Source organism: Cornus florida, unplaced genomic scaffold (assembly GCF_030987335.1).
Source record: "Cornus florida cultivar Cherokee Brave unplaced genomic scaffold, ASM3098733v1 CherokeeBrave_3.0.0_Hap2_Chr10, whole genome shotgun sequence".
In the NCBI taxonomy this organism is placed as follows: Eukaryota; Viridiplantae; Streptophyta; class Magnoliopsida; order Cornales; family Cornaceae; genus Cornus; species Cornus florida.
Window position 1 is genome coordinate 110,455,429 of NW_026775580.1, and position 21,593 is coordinate 110,477,021.

A 21,593-nucleotide genomic window follows, 5' to 3' on the forward strand; every position below is an offset into this window, starting at 1 on the left:
TCTTCATCCTCCAAATAGATTATAATTTCTAGTGACAACTATTTGTTGCAAATTGTGACCCTTAAAAAAAAAATTCCCGTATTATTTGTGCAAATGAAGAGACTTTGCTTCATCCTCGATATGCAACTCCAACAACTCCTCTTAATGACATGCTCTCATAAATCAAATTCTTGATTATGGATAGACTGATGAATAGTTAATCCGTCTATTACCCTCAGTCGGTGTCATCCTAATAAGTACTTAAACCAGTATAAAATCCTCCTGCTGACTTGGGAATTTTTATTTTTATTTTAGAAGATATTCAGTTAAGCCGTTTCCTCCAATTAACTAACGCGACACTACAGTTTATCAAATGAATCTATATCATTTGACTCGAACTGCAAGTTTACTTATCCCATCCTGAAAACGTACTATAACTATGCATGTCCAGGTTCATTAGATTGGCTTCAGGTAGGTATAGTTACCAAATCCTATGACCACATGCCCAAAATCCTAGCGTAATTAATGTTATTCCTCCAAAACGATAATTGACTGTTCACTCACTTGCGTCCTCAACTAAATCGTATTCCCGATCCTGAATAATTAACGAAAAGAAAACACATAATGCACTCACAAAAACACAATAAAATATAATAGAATCCTGCGTAAAACATCGTTCCTCCTAGCAAAGAAAATCTCTTTTAGTAATCAACTTTACCGGATTGGTTCACAATCTCCTTTTCCAGTTCCAGAGGTAATCATCCAACCCCGAAACATAAGCTCAAATCATAGCTCATAACAAAAATCCATTTGTTTCAATAAGTTCCCAAGGCTTAACCTCCATCCTCCTTATACCTAGAATGCAACCGTCTAATGCAGCTATAAGAAAGCAACTTAGACCGTCACAACCTAATTCCCATACTCTCTGGAATGTGATATCACATCATTGCTGCGTTCCGATAACAACTCTATCCGATCCTAAACTCCTGAAGAGTTCTCTTTAGTAACCTCTTTTAAGGTAACACGAATTTTTTTTAACTATATGTAGGTCAATCCCCACCAACTCTACTAGTATTGTTCATTATACTACTAGTGAACAAGATCCCCTTTGCGCGATCCTTGATTGACAAGATTCGATATCCTCTTTCTGGGGTGTGTTGCAATTTCCTCCACTAGAATTCTTTTCGGACTCCTATTCCTCGGTTGCCTCCTTTATGAGAACAACTAAAATCGTGTTGGTCCCTTTATGCGGTGACCTAAAACATACTCCTAAATCCTTCCTTGGCTTATACTTCAAAAGTAGCGCCGATCGGAACTTAACCTTCGATCACAAGTTTTGCTTCTGATAGAGAACTCGATAACGTACTCATCGACTCCTTCGGGTCTGATTCACAGTCGCCCTGGACCCCATCCTCCACCTAGTGTCAACCATTCCATAATTATGAAATATAATTGACATCACCTGCTCCTCTTAACGAACCGTAAAAGAGTACAACGAATCCTAATATGACTCTAAGTTTTAAGAGACGCAACGCAGAAGACTTCTAACGAAAAACACTCCTAAGGACACTAGAACCTGGAGTGCTCTGATACCAACTGTGATACCCCTCGATTCTAGAGCCACGGGTGATCAAGTCCGGGCACAGATCCGAGGGATACCAAACAATCAATATGTAATTGAACACAGAATCTAAAAAAAATGAAATAAGATAAAATAATAATAAGCTGATAAGAATTCTAAATACGAAAAATTCTTCAAAAAAAAAAATTTAATATAATTTAAACCTTCCAATCCTTACAACTCGGGAATCCACCAAGTGGATCCCTGATAATCCTCAACTGTAAATGAAACCCAGAATTAAAACCCAAGACTAAAATAAGAAAGAAACTCTTATATAGTCGGAAGAGTGAGTGTCTGTATCTGCATCACCACGATCAAACCCTAAGTCTGGTACTCACGAACACCTGAAAAATAAGGGTGGGTCAGGCCTACATGCAAGTTCCATACTACTACAATCTATACATAAACCCGATACGCAGATACATCCTAGATAGCTCGGCAATAGCTAAAATAGTCCATATAGATATAGATACACACTATAGGACGCTCACTAGTCCAATAGGTCTGTCTCAGCCTGAGTAGAGATACCATGCAAATCGCACATACTGTGGTCATGTGTATCTAGACCTACCAGGGAACAACACCTGTGTCCAGTTGTCCATCCTAGGCGATATACGCACCCTAACCATGGTCCTGAGACTCAAGCTCATACCATGACACCATAATGATATGTATATAAAGTCCGTATACTCCTAATACAAAATATCATCCATTCTTTATAGTGGTCTGATATAAGTATAACAATCCATCCAGAAACCAAAGTAGGTCATTCAATTCATAATTGATATGACACAAATATGAGTGGGACTGAACCTTTATGGTAAATTCACACCTCAATCCACAATAGGTAGGTTATAGTGTTTGAACTAATCCATACCTAGTATGCCACCGTTGTAATACCCCTAGTTTTCAAAAGGATAAAATGGGAATATTTTGGGTGGTTTTTCATTTTTATTTAAATTATTGGACTTATTTGTTATTTGGTTAAATTAGTTGATTTATTATTATTTGTGTGTATTTAATTTAATTATGATATAGTGAATTGGTTTGCTTAATTGATAATTGTGGTTGTTTAAGTTCATTGTAATTATTTTTAATTTAATTATTGGTTAATTTAAAGTTTTGATTATTAGTGACTTAATTGACATGTAGTTTTTGGTAGCTTATATAATTTAGGTGTGTTGTATTTATGTAATTGACGTGTAATTTTTGGTAGCTTATATAATTTAGGTGTGTTGTATTTATGGTTTAGATTTAGGGTTTTATTTTTGTGTAGTCGCCGACTTAAATTAGGTTTTACGTAAATCTTATAAATATACGGTTATATAATTTGACTTAAGGTTGTGACGTGTATATATATAAATCTTATACGTCTGCTAGGGTGAGGAAATTAAAACTCAATTCACGTAAGGGTTTATGAGAGGAAAAACAGAGAGGTTCCTTGAGAGGGAAAAACAGAGGGAAATTGAGAGAATCAATTAGGATTGCAGCCATGGATTGAAGGTGGGATCAAGGAAGAAAGAGTCGATGGCTTGTGGAATAAAGCTGGAACAGTGGGAGAGTTGCAGGTAGTCTACAGTTCGTTGCAGAATTTAGCAACGGCGATGAAGGTTTCAAACCGGAATCTTAAGGCAAGTTTCATTCTCTCCTTCCTGTAAACTTGTGTTCTGTGCATTCTAAATAGACTCCAGGAATTTAATTAAAATTTTTAAAACAAATTTTATGCATATTAGTTTAGTCTGGAATTTGGTTAACCGTATAATAACTGAAGATGGTTTTTCTTGCATAAATTGTTAGATTATGTATTAAATCTCTGTAAATTAATTCATAATGCAATGTGAGGTGTTGTTAGGATGGTTAGGAAGTTAGTTAACCTTTATAATGGAATTTTGACACATGTGATCAGACTTTAGATTGTTCATACATTCAGTTAACTGTGATTGGCGTTTGTGGATACGGTTTTGTTTTTGTTTTAGATTTTTGTCAATTAATGCATGCTGGATGGTGAGAGGTTTCTAGGGCTTTAAGAATTTAAATTGAACCCTAGGAATGTTAAAATACTTGGGACAGGAACGTCGGACTTCGCCGGAAACGCAGAAAAATCATCGGACGAAGTAGAGACGAGGCAGAGGGGCTCTCAGGGGTGAGAGCCGGCTCCTAAATGGTGGGAGCCGGCTCCCATGAAGAGAGAGCCGGCTCTCCATGAGGGGGAGCCGGCTTTAGAAGCCTAGGAGCCGGCTCCAATAAAGGGGAGCCGGCTCCCATGGGAAAAAAACCCCTACGGGGTGTTTTCTATAATTTTTCAGAGTTCTGGGGTTAAACGCAAATACTGAAAATTAAAGGGGGTTTCAAATATGTTAAAATTAACCTATTAAGACCCTTAAATAGTTGGTTTATGCTAGGGTGCTAATCTTAAGGGGCATCAGGAAACAGAAACGTGGAATAGGTATGCTGTCAAGGAAGGATGAATGTTTAAGTTAATAAGTTTGTTTTAATAACTTAAACTGACTGGTATCGAATTACTTTTGGGATATTATATAAATTATTTATATACTTTAATGGAGGCCAGAAATTTCGGTGTAGGATATGGGCATAGACAGTATTAACTTAAATATTAAATGGTATGCTGTCAGGAGTGGTAGGAATTTTAGTTGCTAGTTTTGGTTTAGCGAACTAAATGGACTAGTATGGGAATACTGCCAGGGGTTTCATATAATGAGCAGTTTGGAATTCAGAGTGTCATATTATATCAGGCACAGGTTTTGGAGTGGAGGATTAAAGGGACGTTATGTGGTGTAAATGCTAACTTTCATGCTGTTAAGGATTTATGGAGGATTTCATTACTTGTCTTTGTTTTGGCAAGTTAAATAATATGGTATGAGAGGATGGTTTGGGATATCTAGTATAATGTATTTAGTTCATATTTCTGGCTGATCATTATAACAGGTGATGGATGTTAATTGATGCACTGTTTAACTTATGTTTTATCAATTGTATGGATGTGGATAATATAAATTGTTTATCAATACTTTAACAATTTATTTGGAGGATTAATGATTATAATCATATACTGGATGCATAATAGGATTTTAATAATATCTGTTTTCTATTATGCTGGTTTCTGGATTTATTTGATGTTCTAATGAATGTGCATCGTTTATGGATCATTTGCATTATATGTACCGGTATGGGACGGTGACATATCAGGGATGGATTAGATCAAAAAGCTAAGTCCTACCCCTTCTTACATACGGAATGGATTAACTAAAATAGTTAACTCCTACATGGATACATGTCCTGTCAACTAAAACAGTTGAACGACATAATGGATGCTTGTTTTATCTTTCGGCATTAGGAAGGAATTTATATATATATTTATGGTACTGTGATACGAGCTTGAGTCTCTTGATCACGGTTAGGGTGCGTATATCGCAAAGGTTGAGTAGCTAGATATAGCAAATGTTCCCTGGTAGGTTTAGGTACTTGGCCGCTGAAAAGCGTGTTTTATATGTCACCTTCTACACAAGCTGAACTATGTTATAGGCTAGTGAGCATCCTATAGTGTGTATATATATATCTATGGACTATTATAGATATTGCCGAGCTATCTAGGATGTATCTGCGTATCGGGTTTATGTACGGATTGTAGTAGGATGGAACTTGCATGTGGGCCTGACCCACCTTTATTTTTCAGGTGTTCGTGAGTACCAGGCTTAGGGTTTGATCGTGGTGATGCAGATACAGTCACTCACTCTTTCGACTACATAGGATTTTCTTTCTTATTTTGGTTTTGGATTTTAATTCTGTAAATGTTTTACTAGTTGGAAATATTAGGGGTCCATTAGATGGATTCCCGAGTTGTACGGATTGGAAATTTTATTTATATTAAAACTTTTATTTTGGAGGTTTTACAATTAGATTTCTTTTCAGCTATTTCATTTTATTTCATTTTTATTGTATATTCTGTGTTCAATTACATATTGATTGTTTGGTATCTCTCGGGTCTGTGCCCGGACTTGATCACCCGTGGTCCTAGATCCGAGGGGTATCACAGTTGGTATCAGAGTACTCCAGGTTCTAGTGTCCTTAGGAGTGTCTTTCATTAAAAGTCTTCCGCGTTACGTCTCTTAAAAACAAAAAAAAGTTAGAGCCATATTAGGATTCGTTGTACTCTTTTACGGTTCATTAGGAGGAGCTCCTGGTGTCAATTATATTCCATAATTATGGAATGGTTGACACTAGAAGGAGGATGGGGTCTGCGGCGACAGCAAATCAGACCGAAGGAGTAGAGGAGTACGTTATCGAGTTCTCTATCAGAAGCAGAACTTGGGATTTAAGGTTTAGTTCCGGTTGGCATTACTTTTAGAAATATAAGCCAATGAGGGATATATGAGTGTGTTTTAGGTCCCCGTATAAAGGGACTAACACGATTTTAGTTATTCTCCTAAAAGAGACAACCGAGGAATAGGAGTCCAAAGAGGATTCTAGTGGAGGAGATTTCAACAAACCCAAGAAAGAGGATATTAAATGTTGAAAAGCAAGGATCACATGAAAGTGATCTTGTTCGCTAATAGTACAGTGAACGATACTCATAGAGTTGAGGTGGATAGTTAACCTTGTGTATTACCTTTAAATGAGGTAGATAAAGGGAACTCTTCAGGGGTTTGGGAATTGGATGAAGTTCTTCTCAGAACGAAGCAAAGATTATATAGCACGTTCCGGGGAGTATGGGGATTAAGTTTTGACGATCTAAGTTGCTTTATACAGCTACATTAGACGGTTTGTATCCTGTGTATAAGGAGGATGAAGGTTAAGCCTTTGGCATTTACTGAGGCAAATGGAGTTGGTTTTGAGCTATGTTTTGAGGTTGGGTGATTACCTCCGAAACTGTAGAAAGGAGATTGTGAACCAATCGAGTAAAGTTGATTTCTAAAAGAGCTTTTCTTTGCTAGGAGGAATGATGTTTTACGTAGGGGTTTATTGTGTTTTATTGTGTATGCTTTATGTGTTTCTTTTTCGTCAAGCATTCAGGATTGGGAATACGGTTTAGTTGGCGACACAAGTGAGTGATCAGTTAACTACCGTTTTGGAGGAATATCGTTAATTACGCTAGGATTTTAGGCATGTGATCATAGGATTTGGTTAGTATATCTAACTTTAGTCAATCAAATGAACCTAGACATGCGTGGTTGTGGTATGTGTTCAGGATGGGATAAGAAAAAAAACCAGCAGTTTTGAGTCAAATGATATAGATTCAGTGGATAAGCTGTAACGTCATGCTGGTTTATCGAAGGAACTGGCTTGGCTGAATATCTCCTAGGAAAATTTTAAATAGGTGTTCCTAAGTCAGTAAGAGGATTTTGGTACTGGTTTAAGTACTTGTTGGAATGACACCGACTGAGGTTAGTAAACGAATTTACTAGTCATCAGTAAATTCTTAATCAAGAATTTTTCCCATCAGGGGGGTGTCATTAGGAGGAGGTGCTGGCGATGCAAATCAAGGAGGAGGCAGAGTCACTCATTTGCACAAATAATATGGAAATTTTTTTTTTTAGGTTACCGTTCGCAACAAGTAGTTGTTGCTCGGAAATTTTTGACTATTTGGAGGATGAAAAGATTTCCATATGCGGTTGCAGTTAGACGGGATGTCTAATAGCCACTTATTTATGTTAGAAAGGTAAGATGTCAAAGACTTGAGGATGAGACCAAACATCTAATATCTGTCTCAAAGTCTGATATCTGGTACATAATCTAGATGGACCGTCAAAGATCATTAGATCCTTGCGGCCACTTCTCATGCTAGAGCGGGACTGACAGAGTAGTTTCCACGGATTTAGATGAGAGATTACTGATTCTACACAAGGGTCAGGATTCTGGTTGGGAGATCGTTGACTGATAAACTTAAATCAGTTTCATTTTGTCTATTTTGGGAACTAGTAAGATATCAGTTCCTACGAATAGCGCGGATCATGAGACGGTTTAGATGGATAGATGTGGTGATTCACACTTTGCTATAAGCAACGTCTGGTGGAAGTGTTACCAGGAAAATGGAGGCGGTCAACTTTGGATGTTTGGGCTGACCCCATAGGAGGTAGTACCTTACTCCGATGAGTTTAGGGTACTGAAGGAGGAGGAGTGGTTGTCTTTTTGATTCTAGTAAGGTCGGAGTGACTGAGGTGTAAAATTCATAAATTATACATTACAGTTAAATGGATAGGAGTATGGTACGACTTATCAGGTTCGTCTTGGTGAACCGGTACGGATAGAGACAAGTATATCACTGTTTCTAAATGTATCATCTGCTAACAAGGTGGAAAATTTATACTTGGATATTACTGGAGTTTTTTAGTCCTTTCTTATATCGAAATGGGAGTAGGACTAATCAGGAGGGGATGGTTGGTAGAAATTACTGACATTTGTTGGAATTTTAATTCCATATGGTTTAAGAGTAGTGGACAGAGATAGTTCGCTTGTGGACTACACTTTAGTGGAGTTTACTTTGGCATTTCTTATCAGTTGTACATTGCGCTGATAACGGGGTTATAGCATGTGGTTATTCAATATAGAAGATAACCGGTGCTATGTCAAAGGAGCTTCCTGAAGGTGTTGGAGCAACAACTATGCTTCGCATCTCTAGACGGGAAATGGGATCGTGATATTCTATTTAATCATGGCATATATGCTTAGGATACATATCCTAGGTTGGCATGGGTAATTGAAAGCGTTACTTACCGTTTCAGATATTATCTGTGCTATTGCTGGCACAAGGATGTTCGTGCGACAATGTTTGGGATTTTAGATAGTCGGGTTGTGTCGATCTCTTACTGGTTGGTCCGACATGGAAGCAAGGTTATCTAATAAGACCTTGACTTTATGTAAGGATACATTGGAGAACCATGCTCTCTTTTGGTAATGATTGCGCACGGTTTGGAGGCGGCAGTCGGATTTTGTAGATCGTTGAACTCGTGCATGAGTGTTTTCTATCAGGAAATGGTTGTTGGGAGGACTTCCGTATTGGAAACAATGTTTTGAGAGGAAGGTCAGTTTTATGTATTACACTGACTTTTCCAGGATGTTGTCACTCGAGTTAGGATGTAGCCTATTGTTTAGCGTTACTAAATAACTAGCGCTGGATGCATAGGACTTTTATGTGTTAGTTCTATGGAATTGGAAGGATGAGGGATGGTTACCCTTCATTAAATATTGGGTAAGATTGGATCGTTGCTAGATACAACCTAGGAGTTGTACATTTTTTTTCTACTATTTTTCTTTTACATAGAAACTTGGTATGTTGTTGGTTATGTTAGGAATTTGGTGGAGCTCATATAAACGGCTGTGCCACACGACAACGGAAATGAATTTTGTAAAGTTATTAATTCAGAGTGTCGTGAATTCCGAGGACGGAATTCTTTTTGTTAGGGGGGAAGAATGTAATACCCCTAGTTTTCAAAAGGATAAAATGGGAATATTTTGGTTTGTTTTTCATTTTTATTTAAATTATTGGACTTATTTGTTATTTGGTTAAATTAGTTGATTTATTATTATTTGTGTGTATTTAATTTAATTGTTATATAGTGAATTGGTTTGCTTAATTGATAATTGTGGTTGTTTAAGTTCATTGTAATTATTTTTAATTTAATTATTGGTTAATTTAAAGTTTTGATTATTAGTGACTTAATTGACGTGTAGTTTTTGGTAACTTATATAATTTAGGTGTGTTGTATTTATGTAATTGACGTGTAGTTTTTGGTAACTTATATAATTTAGGTGTGTTGTATTTATGGTTTAGATTTAGGGTTTTATTTTTGTGTAGTCGCCGACTTAAATTAGGTTTTACGTAAATCTTATAAATATACGGTTATATAATTTGACTTAAGGTTGTGACGTGTATATATATAAATCTTATACGTCTGCTAGGGTGAGGAAATTAAAACTCAATTCACGTAAGGGTTTATGAGAGGAAAAACAGAGAGGTTCCTTGAGAGGGAAAAACAGAGGGAAATTGAGAGAATCAATTAGGATTGCAGCCATGGATTGAAGGTGGGATCAAGGAAGAAATAGTCGATGGCTTGTGGAATAAAGCTGGAACAGTGGGAGAGTTGCAGGTAGTCTACAGTTCGTTGCAGAATTTAGCAACGGCGATGAAGGTTTCAAACCGGAATCTTAAGGCAAGTTTCATTCTCTCCTTCCTGTAAACTTGTGTTCTGTGCATTCTAAATAGACTCCAGGAATTTAATTAAAATTTTTAAAACAAATTTTATGCATATTAGTTTAGTCTGAAATTTGGTTAACCGTATAATAACTGAAGATGGTTTTTCTTGCATAAATTGTTAGATTATGTATTAAATCTCTGTAATTAATTCATAATGCAATTTGGTTAACCTTTATAATGGAATTTTGACACATGTGATCAGACTTTAGATTGTTCATACATTCAGTTAACTGTGATTGGCGTTTGTGGATACGGTTTTGTTTTTGTTTTAGATTTTTGTCAATTAATGCATGTTGGATGGTGAGAGGTTTCTAGGGCTTTAAGAATTTAAATTGAACCCTAGGAATGTTAAAATACTTGGGACAGGAACGTCGGACTTCGCCGGAAACGCAGAAAAATCATCGGACGAAGTAGAGACGAGGCAGAGGGGCTCTCAGGGGTGAGAGCCGGCTCCTAAATGGTGGGAGCCGGCTCCCATGAAGAGAGAGCCGGCTCTCCATGAGGGGGAGCCGGCTCTAGAAGCCTAGGAGCCGGCTCCAATAAAGGGGAGCCGGCTCCCATGGGAAAAAAACCCCTACGGGGTGTTTTCTGTAATTTTTCGGAGTTCTGGGGTTAAACGCAAATACTGAAAATTAAAGGGGGTTTCAAATATGTTAAAATTAACCTATTAAGACCCTTAAATAGTTGGTTTATGCTAGGGTGCTAATCTTAAGGGGCATCAGGAAACAGAAACGTGGAATAGGTATGCTGTCAAGGAAGGATGAATGTTTAAGTTAATAAGTTTGTTTTAATAACTTAAACTGACTGGTATCGAATTACTTTTGGGATATTATATAAATTATTTATATACTTTAATGGAGGCCAGAAAGTTCGGTGTAGGATATGGGCATAGACAGTATTAACTTAAATATTAAATGGTATGCTGTCAGGAGTGGTAGGAATTTTAGTTGCTAGTTTTGGTTTAGCGAACTAAATGGACTAGTATGGGAATACTGCCAGGGGTTTCATATAATGAGCAGTTTGGAATTCAGAGTGTCATATTATATCAGGCACAGGTTTTGGAGTGGAGGATTAAAGGGACGTTATGTGGTGTAAATGCTAACTTTCATGCTGTTAAGGATTTATGGAGGATTTCATTACTTGTCTTTGTTTTGGCAAGTTAAATAATATGGTATGAGAGGATGGTTTGGGATATCTAGTATAATGTATTTAGTTCATATTTCTGGCTGATCATTATAACAGGTGATGGATGTTAATTGATGCACTGTTTAACTTCTGTTTTATCAATTGTATGGATGTGGATAATATAAATTGTTTATCAATACTTTAACAATTTATTTGGAGGATTAATGATTATAATCATATACTGGATGCATAATAGGATTTTAATAATATCTGTTTTCTATTATGCTGGTTTCTGGATTTATTTGATGTTCTAATGAATGTGCATCGTTTATGGATCATTTGCATTATATGTACCGGTATGGGACGGTGACATATCAGGGATGGATTAGATCAAAAAGCTAAGTCCTACCCCTTCTTACATACGGAATGGATTAACTAAAATAGTTAACTCCTACATGGATACATGTCCTGTCAACTAAAACAGTTGAACGACATAATGGATGCTTGTTTTATCTTTCGGCATTAGGAAGGAATTTATATATATATTTATGGTACTGTGATACGAGCTTGAGTCTCCTGATCACGGTTAGGGTGCGTATATCGCAAAGGTTGAGTAGCTAGATATAGCAAATGTTCCCTGGTAGGTTTAGGTACTTGGCCGCTGAAAAGCGTGTTTTATATGTCACCTTCTACACAAGCTGAACTATGTTATAGGCTAGTGAGCATCCTATAGTGTGTATATATATATCTATGGACTATTATAGATATTGCCGAGCTATCTAGGATGTATCTGCGTATCGGGTTTATGTACGGATTGTAGTAGGATGGAACTTGCATGTGGGCCTGACCCACCTTTATTTTTCAGGTGTTCGTGAGTACCAGGCTTAGGGTTTGATCGTGGTGATGCAGATACAGTCACTCACTCTTCCGACTACATAGGATTTTCTTTCTTATTTTGGTTTTGGATTTTAATTCTGTAAATGTTTTACTAGTTGGAAATATTAGGGGTCCATTAGATGGATTCCCGAGTTGTACGGATTGGAAATTTTATTTATATTAAAACTTTTATTTTGGAGGTTTTACAATTAGATTTCTTTTCAGCTATTTCATTTTATTTCATTTTTATTGTATATTCTGTGTTCAATTACATATTGATTGTTTGGTATCTCTCGGGTCTGTGCCCGGACTTGATCACCCGTGGTCCTAGATCCGAGGGGTATCACAACCGTCCCATACCGGTGCATACCATCCTCCATCCAATATAGTTGACAAATTAATAATAAATATTCATCAACCATACTCCAAAATAAACATAAATACAGTCTATTATATGTATGACCAAATTATGCATCCAGTATATGATTATAATCATAAAACTTCCATTTAAATTGTTAACGCATTGATAGACAATTTAAACCATCCATATCCATCCAATTGACAAAACAGAAATTTCAATAGTTCATCAATTAACACCCACACCATGGTATAATGACTATCAGAAATATGAGCTGAGCACATTATACTAGACATCCCTAACCATACTCTCATACTAGTTCATTTAAATTATTAAAACAAAGACTAGTAATGAAAATCCTCCTTAATCCCTGACGGCATGAAAATTATCGTTTCATTACATGTCGTCCTTTTTAATCCTCCATGTTAAAACCTGTGGTTGACATAATATGTCAACTAAGAAGTCTCACAACACATTATATACAACCCCAATGGTATTTTATACTTACCAAAATAAACTGGTTAAAACAAACCGGCAAATAAAAACTCCTCCACTTCTGACAGCATGCAACAATGTATTTAAATTATATGACGTCGATAACCACAACCCAACCAACCCTCATGGAACTTAAATATATCACAAATATCTTGGGTACAACATCCCTAAAGTATCTTTCAATTCAGTCCATTCAATTGGCTAACCAAACTAGAAATTTAAGACTTTCTCTTTCCTGGACAACATGCACATTAATTTTTTTGTTTTAAAAATTCATGATGTCCATTTATATTAACACACTAGCATATACTAACTAATTGATGGTTTTAATAGGTTAATTTTAAACATCTAAAACCCCACACCACTTTCCATTAATTTCATGTAAGCCCCTGAAATCAGAAAAACTACAAAAACGCACTTACTGTGCATTACCAAAAGTGGAGCCGGCTCCAAAATAGTTTAGAGCCTGCTCCATCTCAATGGAGCCGGCTCCTTTGAAGAATGGAGCTTGCTCTATTATCTGAACCTCCGTCTTCTTCAATTCCGGACACTTTCTGACTTTCCGGTTGCCCCTGTTCAAGTTCCTAACCCACTGTTTTAAGTTCCAGACCATCCCAACTAATTATAAGAAGTAATTTTGCATCACTACATGATTCAAAACAAGTGTACATTCAAGAGAAATCATGGTTAAAACCGGTATATAATCCAACCGTAAAAGCAGTCCTAAAACAAATTTAATTTCATGCAATTAAATTCCTTTAAATTCAAGCACGTTAATTAAATAAATTTTACTGTCCGTTTAAGTCCTAACAATCCTAGAAGCTTCTCCAATTTGAATATGAATTAATTGACAAAACATAAACCATAAACGAAACAATTTATGGTTCCCCTGTTTGCCCTCTTTGCTACTGGCGAACTCCATCCTTCGGTTCTGAATTTTTTTTTTAAAGTTTACAAGGTTCAATTAGAATCTAAACAACCCTAGAAGCCCTTCATGTTCCAATGTAAATCAATTGACAAAAGTCTAAACCGAAAACAACACAATTGATGCAAGAGAACTGAGACCAGTTAATTAAGCATGCAACAGGTTACAGTCTGATAATCTTGTATCAACCTTCCATTTTAAAGTTAAATTAATTTCCTGGAGACCATATAGAATGCACAGAACACAAGTTTACAGGAAGGAGATAGAATGAAACTTGCCTTTAGGTTTCAGTTTGAAACCTTACAACGTCGTCTATGGAGTTTCCGACGAACGGACGACCGGCAACCTTCCTACTGCTCAGTTCCAATACCACAATCCATCCACTCCTTCCTCCTTGATACGACCTTCAGGTCACGATTGAACTCCTAACTGGTGGCCCATATAGTTTCCTCTCCAAACCATTATGTGTGCCTCTGTTTTCTCTCTCAAGAATTCTTACGTGCATAGTTTGTTTTTAACCCTAGCAGACTTGTAAAGTTAAATATATAGGCTACCATAAAAACTTAACCCTAATTCCAACCTCCTATAAGTCGGCACCCATAATTACATAATCGTAACACCCTAAACCTAATTAATTAATTACACGTAAAACAAATAAGGAAAGCAAATAAATAATCACTCAAAACACATAAATAAATTCAAGACAATAAATAATTAAATACATACCCACTATTCACAATTAAACAATATTAATTTAAATACACACTATTAATCACTTAAGAAAAACAAAACAACTAAATCACATAATTAAATCAATTAATTAATAAATAAATAAATAAATAAAAATTCCAATTTTATCCTTTTTAAAACTAGGGGTATTACAGGTTGGCCAGGCCCACGCCCGAGTACCCGAGGATATCAAAACAAATTGATAATAAACGAACACAGAGTACAAAAGAATAAAGAAGAATAAATAAAATGCTGATAAGAAATTAAAATGATAATTTAATAATAAACCTCAGAATGTATTTCCATTAATTAATAAACTCTTCTGATACAACTGATCCTCTAAAATACAACTCGGGAATCCATACTGTGTGTACCCCTAGAAAATTCAAACTAAACAAATGACAGCAATAACTGTCTAAATCAGGAAACTGAATCATAAAGGAACTCCTATGTAGTATCTGAAGAATGAAGTAGACTAATCTCCGCTCAGCACGAACAACCTCTACTCCTGACGAACACCTGAAAAATAATGGTGGGTCAGGCCCACAAACAAGTTCTACTCTACTACAGTCCAAGCAGAGATCCGATACACGTATACATCCTAGTCAATCCAACAGTAACTAGTAGTCCGTATATATATATACACACACTAAAGGAACCTCACTAGATTATAGGGTTGTCTCAACCTGAATAGTAGGCAACATGCAAAACGCACATATAGTGGGTATGAGTACCTAGACCTACCAGGGTACACAACTACATTATATCTAACTACACATCCTTGGCGATATACGCACCCTGACCACTGATCCGGAGACTCAAACTCATATCATGGCACCATACTTATATATATAAAATCTAGTAACCATCCTATTCAGTATAAATTAATTCTCCATAAGTCATTCAACTTGTTCAGCTGACCTGACTTGAATATAAGTAGGACTTAACATTTTAGTTAATCCATTCCCTTATATAATAAATTAATTCTCCATAAGTCATTCAACTTGTTCAGCTGACTTGACTTGAATATAAGTAGGACTTAACATTTTAGTTAATCCATTCCCTTATATAATAAATTAATCCTCCATAAGTCATTCAACTTGTTTAGCTGACCTGACTTGAATATAAGTAGGACTAAATATTTTAGTTAATCTATTCCCTTATATAAAATAGGTAGAACTTAACTGATAAGTTAATCCGTCCCTAGAATGCCACCGTCCCATACCGGTGCATTAAACCACACAATCCAATAATTAATGTAACGATTAAAGAAATACATCAAACAATCCAGAAATAACCATGATAATATGATATCAAGTTATCAAAAAATAGGAATGACTTATTATTTATTTAAGCTTCCTATATCATATATCCTACATAAACTGATTCTTATACATATGATGATATTTTATTATACCATCAAATAAGCATTCTCCATATCCAATTCATCCTACACATTTAATCTCAATTGCTAAAACACATTAAAAGATTAAATTCATTCGTTTGTTTAAAACATTCAAATAGCAAGCATCATTATGATTGAGTCTATTTAAATTTATTTAAACCCAAATCTAGTTCCTATTTAATGTTCAGGAATCCTAGGCATGTTTCTACGTTCCATCATTCCACAGATATGAAAAATGCATAATTTAAATATGTAAAAATTCACATCGGAAATCAAATCAAAATCATGCATTTATCAATTCATAACACAAGAACAGATATGAACAAAATTCATAAAGCCTATGTTCTAATCCAATTAAACATGCATAATTATTTAATTTTATGTGTTTAATAAATTCTAAAATTTCCTAGGCATGTACAGAAACACGAATCAAAGGGAAAGAGATAGAAGAAGAATTTGCCTTAAACTTTCGGATCGAAAGTTAAACTTTTTTTTCATTGATCTTCTCTCTACAGGATTTTTTTCCTCTTTCCCTCTCTAATTCTCTCTCTTTAGAATATATCACGTGAATATTTCTAACCCCCTTTTACAACCTATAGCTATATATTTATAGGCTAAATAAAATAACCCTAACCCTTTTCCCAATTCAAGTCAACTTAAAAAAAAAAATATTAAAATATTAAAAAGGTAAGTAAAATATGTTACGTATATAATTTATGTATATCTTTATTAAATAAATAAATTATACCCATCCCATTACTTATTAATGGATTATCCAATAATACTTAAGTTACCATAATTTTATAAAGTAACTTAAAACATAACACGTATCAAATTTATGTATATTTTTATTATTTAAATATAAAACATATACATCAGATTAAATATTACTACCCAAGTTACCATAAAAGTAATTAATAAATTACTTTCATTTATATATATGTATATAATATATATCTATATATATACATACACAACTATCCATGGGTAATAATCCATATACATCCAACTTCCTATCCAAGTAGTCAATAGGACCCAATTGGTTGGCCCATTACTACTAACCATAACCATAAAAGAAAAATAAAATAAAATAATAAAATAAAAGAAAACATTTAATTTATAATTGATCAAAACACCATTTAAGCACATAATCTAATTAAACAATTAACACATAGACAAATACAAATAATACATAGACACATAATCAAATAATCAAGTAATACCTAATTTAATTAAACACATAAGCAATTAGTCAAATAATCAATTAAATAATTAAAAATGCAATTAAAACAAATAAATAAATACCGAGACTATCCTTTTAAAATTAGGGGTATTACATTAATGAAGAGTTTAGCAGTATGCCTTAGTTGTAGCATTTTCCTCCAGCTCCAAGAGCAAGGCTATGGGAAGTTTAGAGACCACAAGTTCTTAGACTTTAGGAGATGAAAGTGACACCATTTGATCCAGAGCCTATTGGATTGATCTGTTTGAAGTTCCCGGATAAATCTCAAGATACCTGCCCTATTTGCAGTTTCCAAGTTAGGAATCCCCAACCCACTAATAAGTTTAGGGGTGCAAACCCTACTCCAAGCAACCTTTAAACCTGAAAATTTCATTTCTGGCCCTGACCAAAGGAACTTTCTAAAGATCTTATTTAGCTTATCAATGACCCCCTTGGGCAGGATGAAAATGTTACACCAATAGTTCTGAGTAGATACTAGAACTAACTTGATCAATTGCAGCCTACCTACATAAGATAGTGACCTTGAAGTCCAATTTGTAACTCTGTGGGTGATTTTACAAACCAAAGAACTGCAGTGTTGGCCTTCAAATTTGTAAAGATCAGTGGCACACCAAGGTATTTAACTATGAGAGATGCTGCTTGAATGCCAAGTAGAGAAGAGATTTGTTGATAAGTGTGATCATTTATTCCAGAGTAGTACACTGCACTTTTAGATAGGTTAATGTCAAGTCCAGACATTAAACAAAATAAATCAAGAGCAGACTTAAGGACTGAAACTGAGCAAATGTCTCCATGGCAAAATAATAGAAGGTCATCTGCAAAGGATAAGTGAGTGATTCTTTGCTCTTTACACCTCCAATGATGCTTGAAAGAAGACACCCTTCTCCCATAGTTGGCTACAATAGATGAGAATGCACCTATAATAATAACAAAAAGGAGAGGGGAGATATGATCCCCTTGCTTAAGACCTCTCTTTCCTTTAAAAAATCCCTAGAATTCACCATTAAGAGCTATGGTGAAGGAGGGTAAGGAGATGCAGGATTTGATGAGAGAGACAAACTTAGGAGGATAATTGTATAGTGATAGACAGCTTATGATAAAGTCTCATTTCACTGAATCAAAAGCCTTCTCGAGGTCCACCTTGATGGCACACCTTGGTGGTTTGTTATGTCTGTGATATCCTCTCAGTAGCTCATGTGCAAGAAGGATAGGATCTGTGATTTTCTTTCCATGGACAAAGGCAGATTGAGCTTGATTGATTAGATTTGGTAGTGTGGATTGTAACCTGGCTGCAAGCAACTTTGATATACACTTGTAAATGGTATTAACACAAAAGATATGTCTATAGTCATGGAGAGAGGTTGGATTTGACATTTGGGAACTAAGGCAATGTATGTATTGTTTGCCTCAGCTAAGAACTTACCATTCCTAAAGAATTCAGAAATAACTTTTGTGACTGACCTGCCAATAATACTCCAAGCCTTTTGAAAAAGAATGCATTAAAACCATTAGGGCCAAAAGCACTATCTTTATTTAGGTTCAACATGCAGCTTTTGATCTCCAAATTGGAAGGTATTTCATCTAGATAAGAGTGTTGGGAGTTAGGGACAACTTTGGTAATAAAGATTGCCAGGTCAGAGAGTTGGTGTGTAGGAGGAGGGGAGTGGCCTAGTAAGGATTGAAAGTGTTGAACCACTTGAAATTTAATGTCATCCATGTTATGGATGGTCTGGCCATCATCAAGTTTTAAAGACACAATCTTCTTCTTATTGTTTCTTAAAGTGAGAGATCTATGAAAGAAGGCTGAGTTACAATCTCCAAGCTTTAACCAAGCCATTCTTGACTTTTGTCTTAGGACATCTTCTTGGATTTTTCCCAACCTCAAGAATTCAGTGGTGAAGACTCTTTCCAACTCTTTAAGAGTGAGATCACTGGGGGATGAATCCAGGTCCATTTGGCAGGACTGGAGCTCAAGTTGGATGGCATGGATTTTAGAGTCAAATCTCTGAAAATTCTTTCCCACATTTGTTCCTTAAGATAGGTTTTAATTGTTTGAGCTTTTGAACAACTTAGAACATTGCAGTTCCTTTGACTTATGTATTCCAAACTTCATAAACTGAGGAGTAAAAAAGTTGGTGGGATGTCCAAACATTGAAAAATCTGAAGGGAGTATGTCTTATTGGTGAGTTCAGATTTAAAGTAACCAAAATGGGACTATAGTCAGAGATACCTGGGGTGAGGAACTGGCATTCTGAGATTGGAAAGGAAATAGACCATGTTTGATTTACCAGAGCCCTATTTAACTTTTTTGCTATGCATGCATCTCCTATACTCTTATTTGACCAAGAGTATAAAATGCCACCGAATTTTAAGTCCTCCAATTCAGCATTTTGAAGGCAATCTTTAAAGTCTGTCATTGCTGTGCACCACTTCCTCGATCCTCCATACTTTTCACCTATGTTAGGAATGACATTGAAGTCCCCCATTAATAGCCAAGGGAACTGAGCAAAAATGGCTGCATGGTGAGTGATATCATCCCATAAAATATGTCTTTCAATAGTACAGTTAGCTGCATAGATGAATGTAGTGAAGAAAGCGATGTTAAGACCAATGATAGAAATGTAACAATGTATAGCTTGTTTGCTGCAGTGAATGACTGATCGGTTAATGATGTTTGGATTCCACATACTCCAAATTCTTCCAAGGTTTGAGAAGGGATAATTGTCTGTGATAGACCACTGAGGGGCTATAAATCTATGAATGGCTACCACATTAGAAATTGCCACTTTGGTCTCCACTATGGAGACTAAATCAAGTTTCCTTTCAGAAATTAGTTTCTTAATTTCTGATTGTTTAGAGGGTTGATTCAGCCCTCTAATGTTCACATGAGAAGAGAAATCATGAGAAGGAATGAGAGAAGTGACCTTCAGGATGCCTTGGGCTTACTGAAGAACCCTCTGGAATCAACCCTTGAAAGATGTTGGCTCTCATTCTTGCAAATTTCTTTAAACTCCTTGCTGACAATCTCCTTCCTTGTGTTGGTGGAATACAGGTGCCTGGATCACTCAGAGATGATGAAGCAGGCAACAATGGAGAGTTAGTTGCTTGAGCAAGCTTGACAGGCTTGGGGCTTATTGTTTTGGGGCCCTTAGGTTCCCTGAACTTCTTGTGCCGGAAAAGTGTGGTTGGAGAGACAGTGGAGGTTGGATATTGAACTGGCATGGATGGTGTTTTTTGTTTGTGAGTGGTGATTAGAGTGGATTTTGGTGAGGAGAAATTGAGCTTCTTGCTGTGAATGTGGTGGGGATGGAGATGTGGAGTAGGATTGTGAGTCAGAGATGGAGTTGCTGACAATTATATTGTTGGACGATGAGGTTTTTGGTGATGGGAATGATGAGACAAAGTTATTTATGGAGTCTTCCATATTGGTGTCAAGCTGATGTAGTGGAGAAAATTGGTTGACATTTGAAGCTTTAGCTGTGAGGGGAGATGAGGGCTTAGTAACCATTGCAGTTCCCTTGTTCCTTTTCTTCCTTACTGTAACCCACTCAGTGAATGGCTGAATTGCAAGACTATGGTCCTTGGTTATGAGGGAAGAGGGGCCTGAGTTGTTGACAACACCTTTCCCATGAGGATGATTAATGTAAGTAAGAGGACAGTTGGCTTCTGAGTGGTTGAGGGCCTTGCATTTGGAACAGATTTTTGGCAACCATTAGTATTCAATTCTAATTTCCACCAAGGACAGATCATCCATTCTGAGTTGAACATCCTGTTTGAGAGGTTTGCTGAGGTCTAAGTTAACACAAATCCGAGCAAAATTCAACTTGGTCCTTGATTCTATAGCTTCATCAGCATATAGAGGCTCCCCAACAACACTTGCAATGTGGCTTAGCCCCTTTGTAGTCCAGTAATTAGGTGGAACATTATAGAACTTTGTCCAGATAGGTAAACAACCTAGTTGAACATGTTGAGGTTGGTTGACCTTGTTCCATTTCATTAGTGAGAAGGGGTGCCCAGCTATCCACCAGAGGCTATGGGAGAGAGCATTATCCACCTGTGATGGAGTTTTGAACCTGAAAATGAAGTTATTCTCCACAAGTATTGTATCAGTGAGCCTAAAAGATTCCCACAGTTTTGTTGCAGCATTCTGAACAACCTTTTGAAAGGAAGTTTCTTGTGGATGGAAAACCCCACCAAGTGGTAGGAAGACCAGAAAGCCAGTCCTTCTTCAACAACCTTTCTTGGTGGTTCGATGACAGTTGAGTATTTAGAGGTAAGGGCAAAGTATTCGAACTTCATTTTGTTTGTGCCTAGTTGGACTACATTTGACTAGGTCAATGTATTAGAGGTAGAGTGTGGTGGAGGGTTAACTGTGTTATCTATTGGTAGGGCATCTGTTTTATCTGTTGGATGTGCCATAACTGGTATAGTAGGTGTGTTATGTTTGGGTAAAACAACTGATTTGTCTGTTGGTGTATAATGTGGGAGTGGTTGGGCTATATTTCTAGGCTGGTTGTTGAGAGTAGGGGTAGTACCATGTGGAGAGCATGTGTTGTTATTACCTTTTTGGGGAAGCTGTGATGATGGAGCCTGCATGGAGGTATTGACCAAACAAAAAGATTTGA

General features: G+C 36.2%; 1 protein-coding gene across 1 annotated transcript in view; it reads left to right on the forward strand.

Annotated features, from left to right (window-relative positions):
- Nucleotides 1-20,077, forward strand: part of LOC132278388 (putative pentatricopeptide repeat-containing protein At1g12700, mitochondrial) — a 39,546-nt gene extending 19,469 nt beyond the window's left edge. Inside the window, exon 3 of the mRNA XM_059780179.1 lies at nucleotides 20,021-20,077. Coding sequence (XP_059636162.1) covers nucleotides 20,021-20,077 — 57 coding nt within the window. The remainder of the gene's footprint in view (nucleotides 1-20,020) is intronic.
- Nucleotides 20,078-21,593: the final 1,516 nt, after the last annotated feature.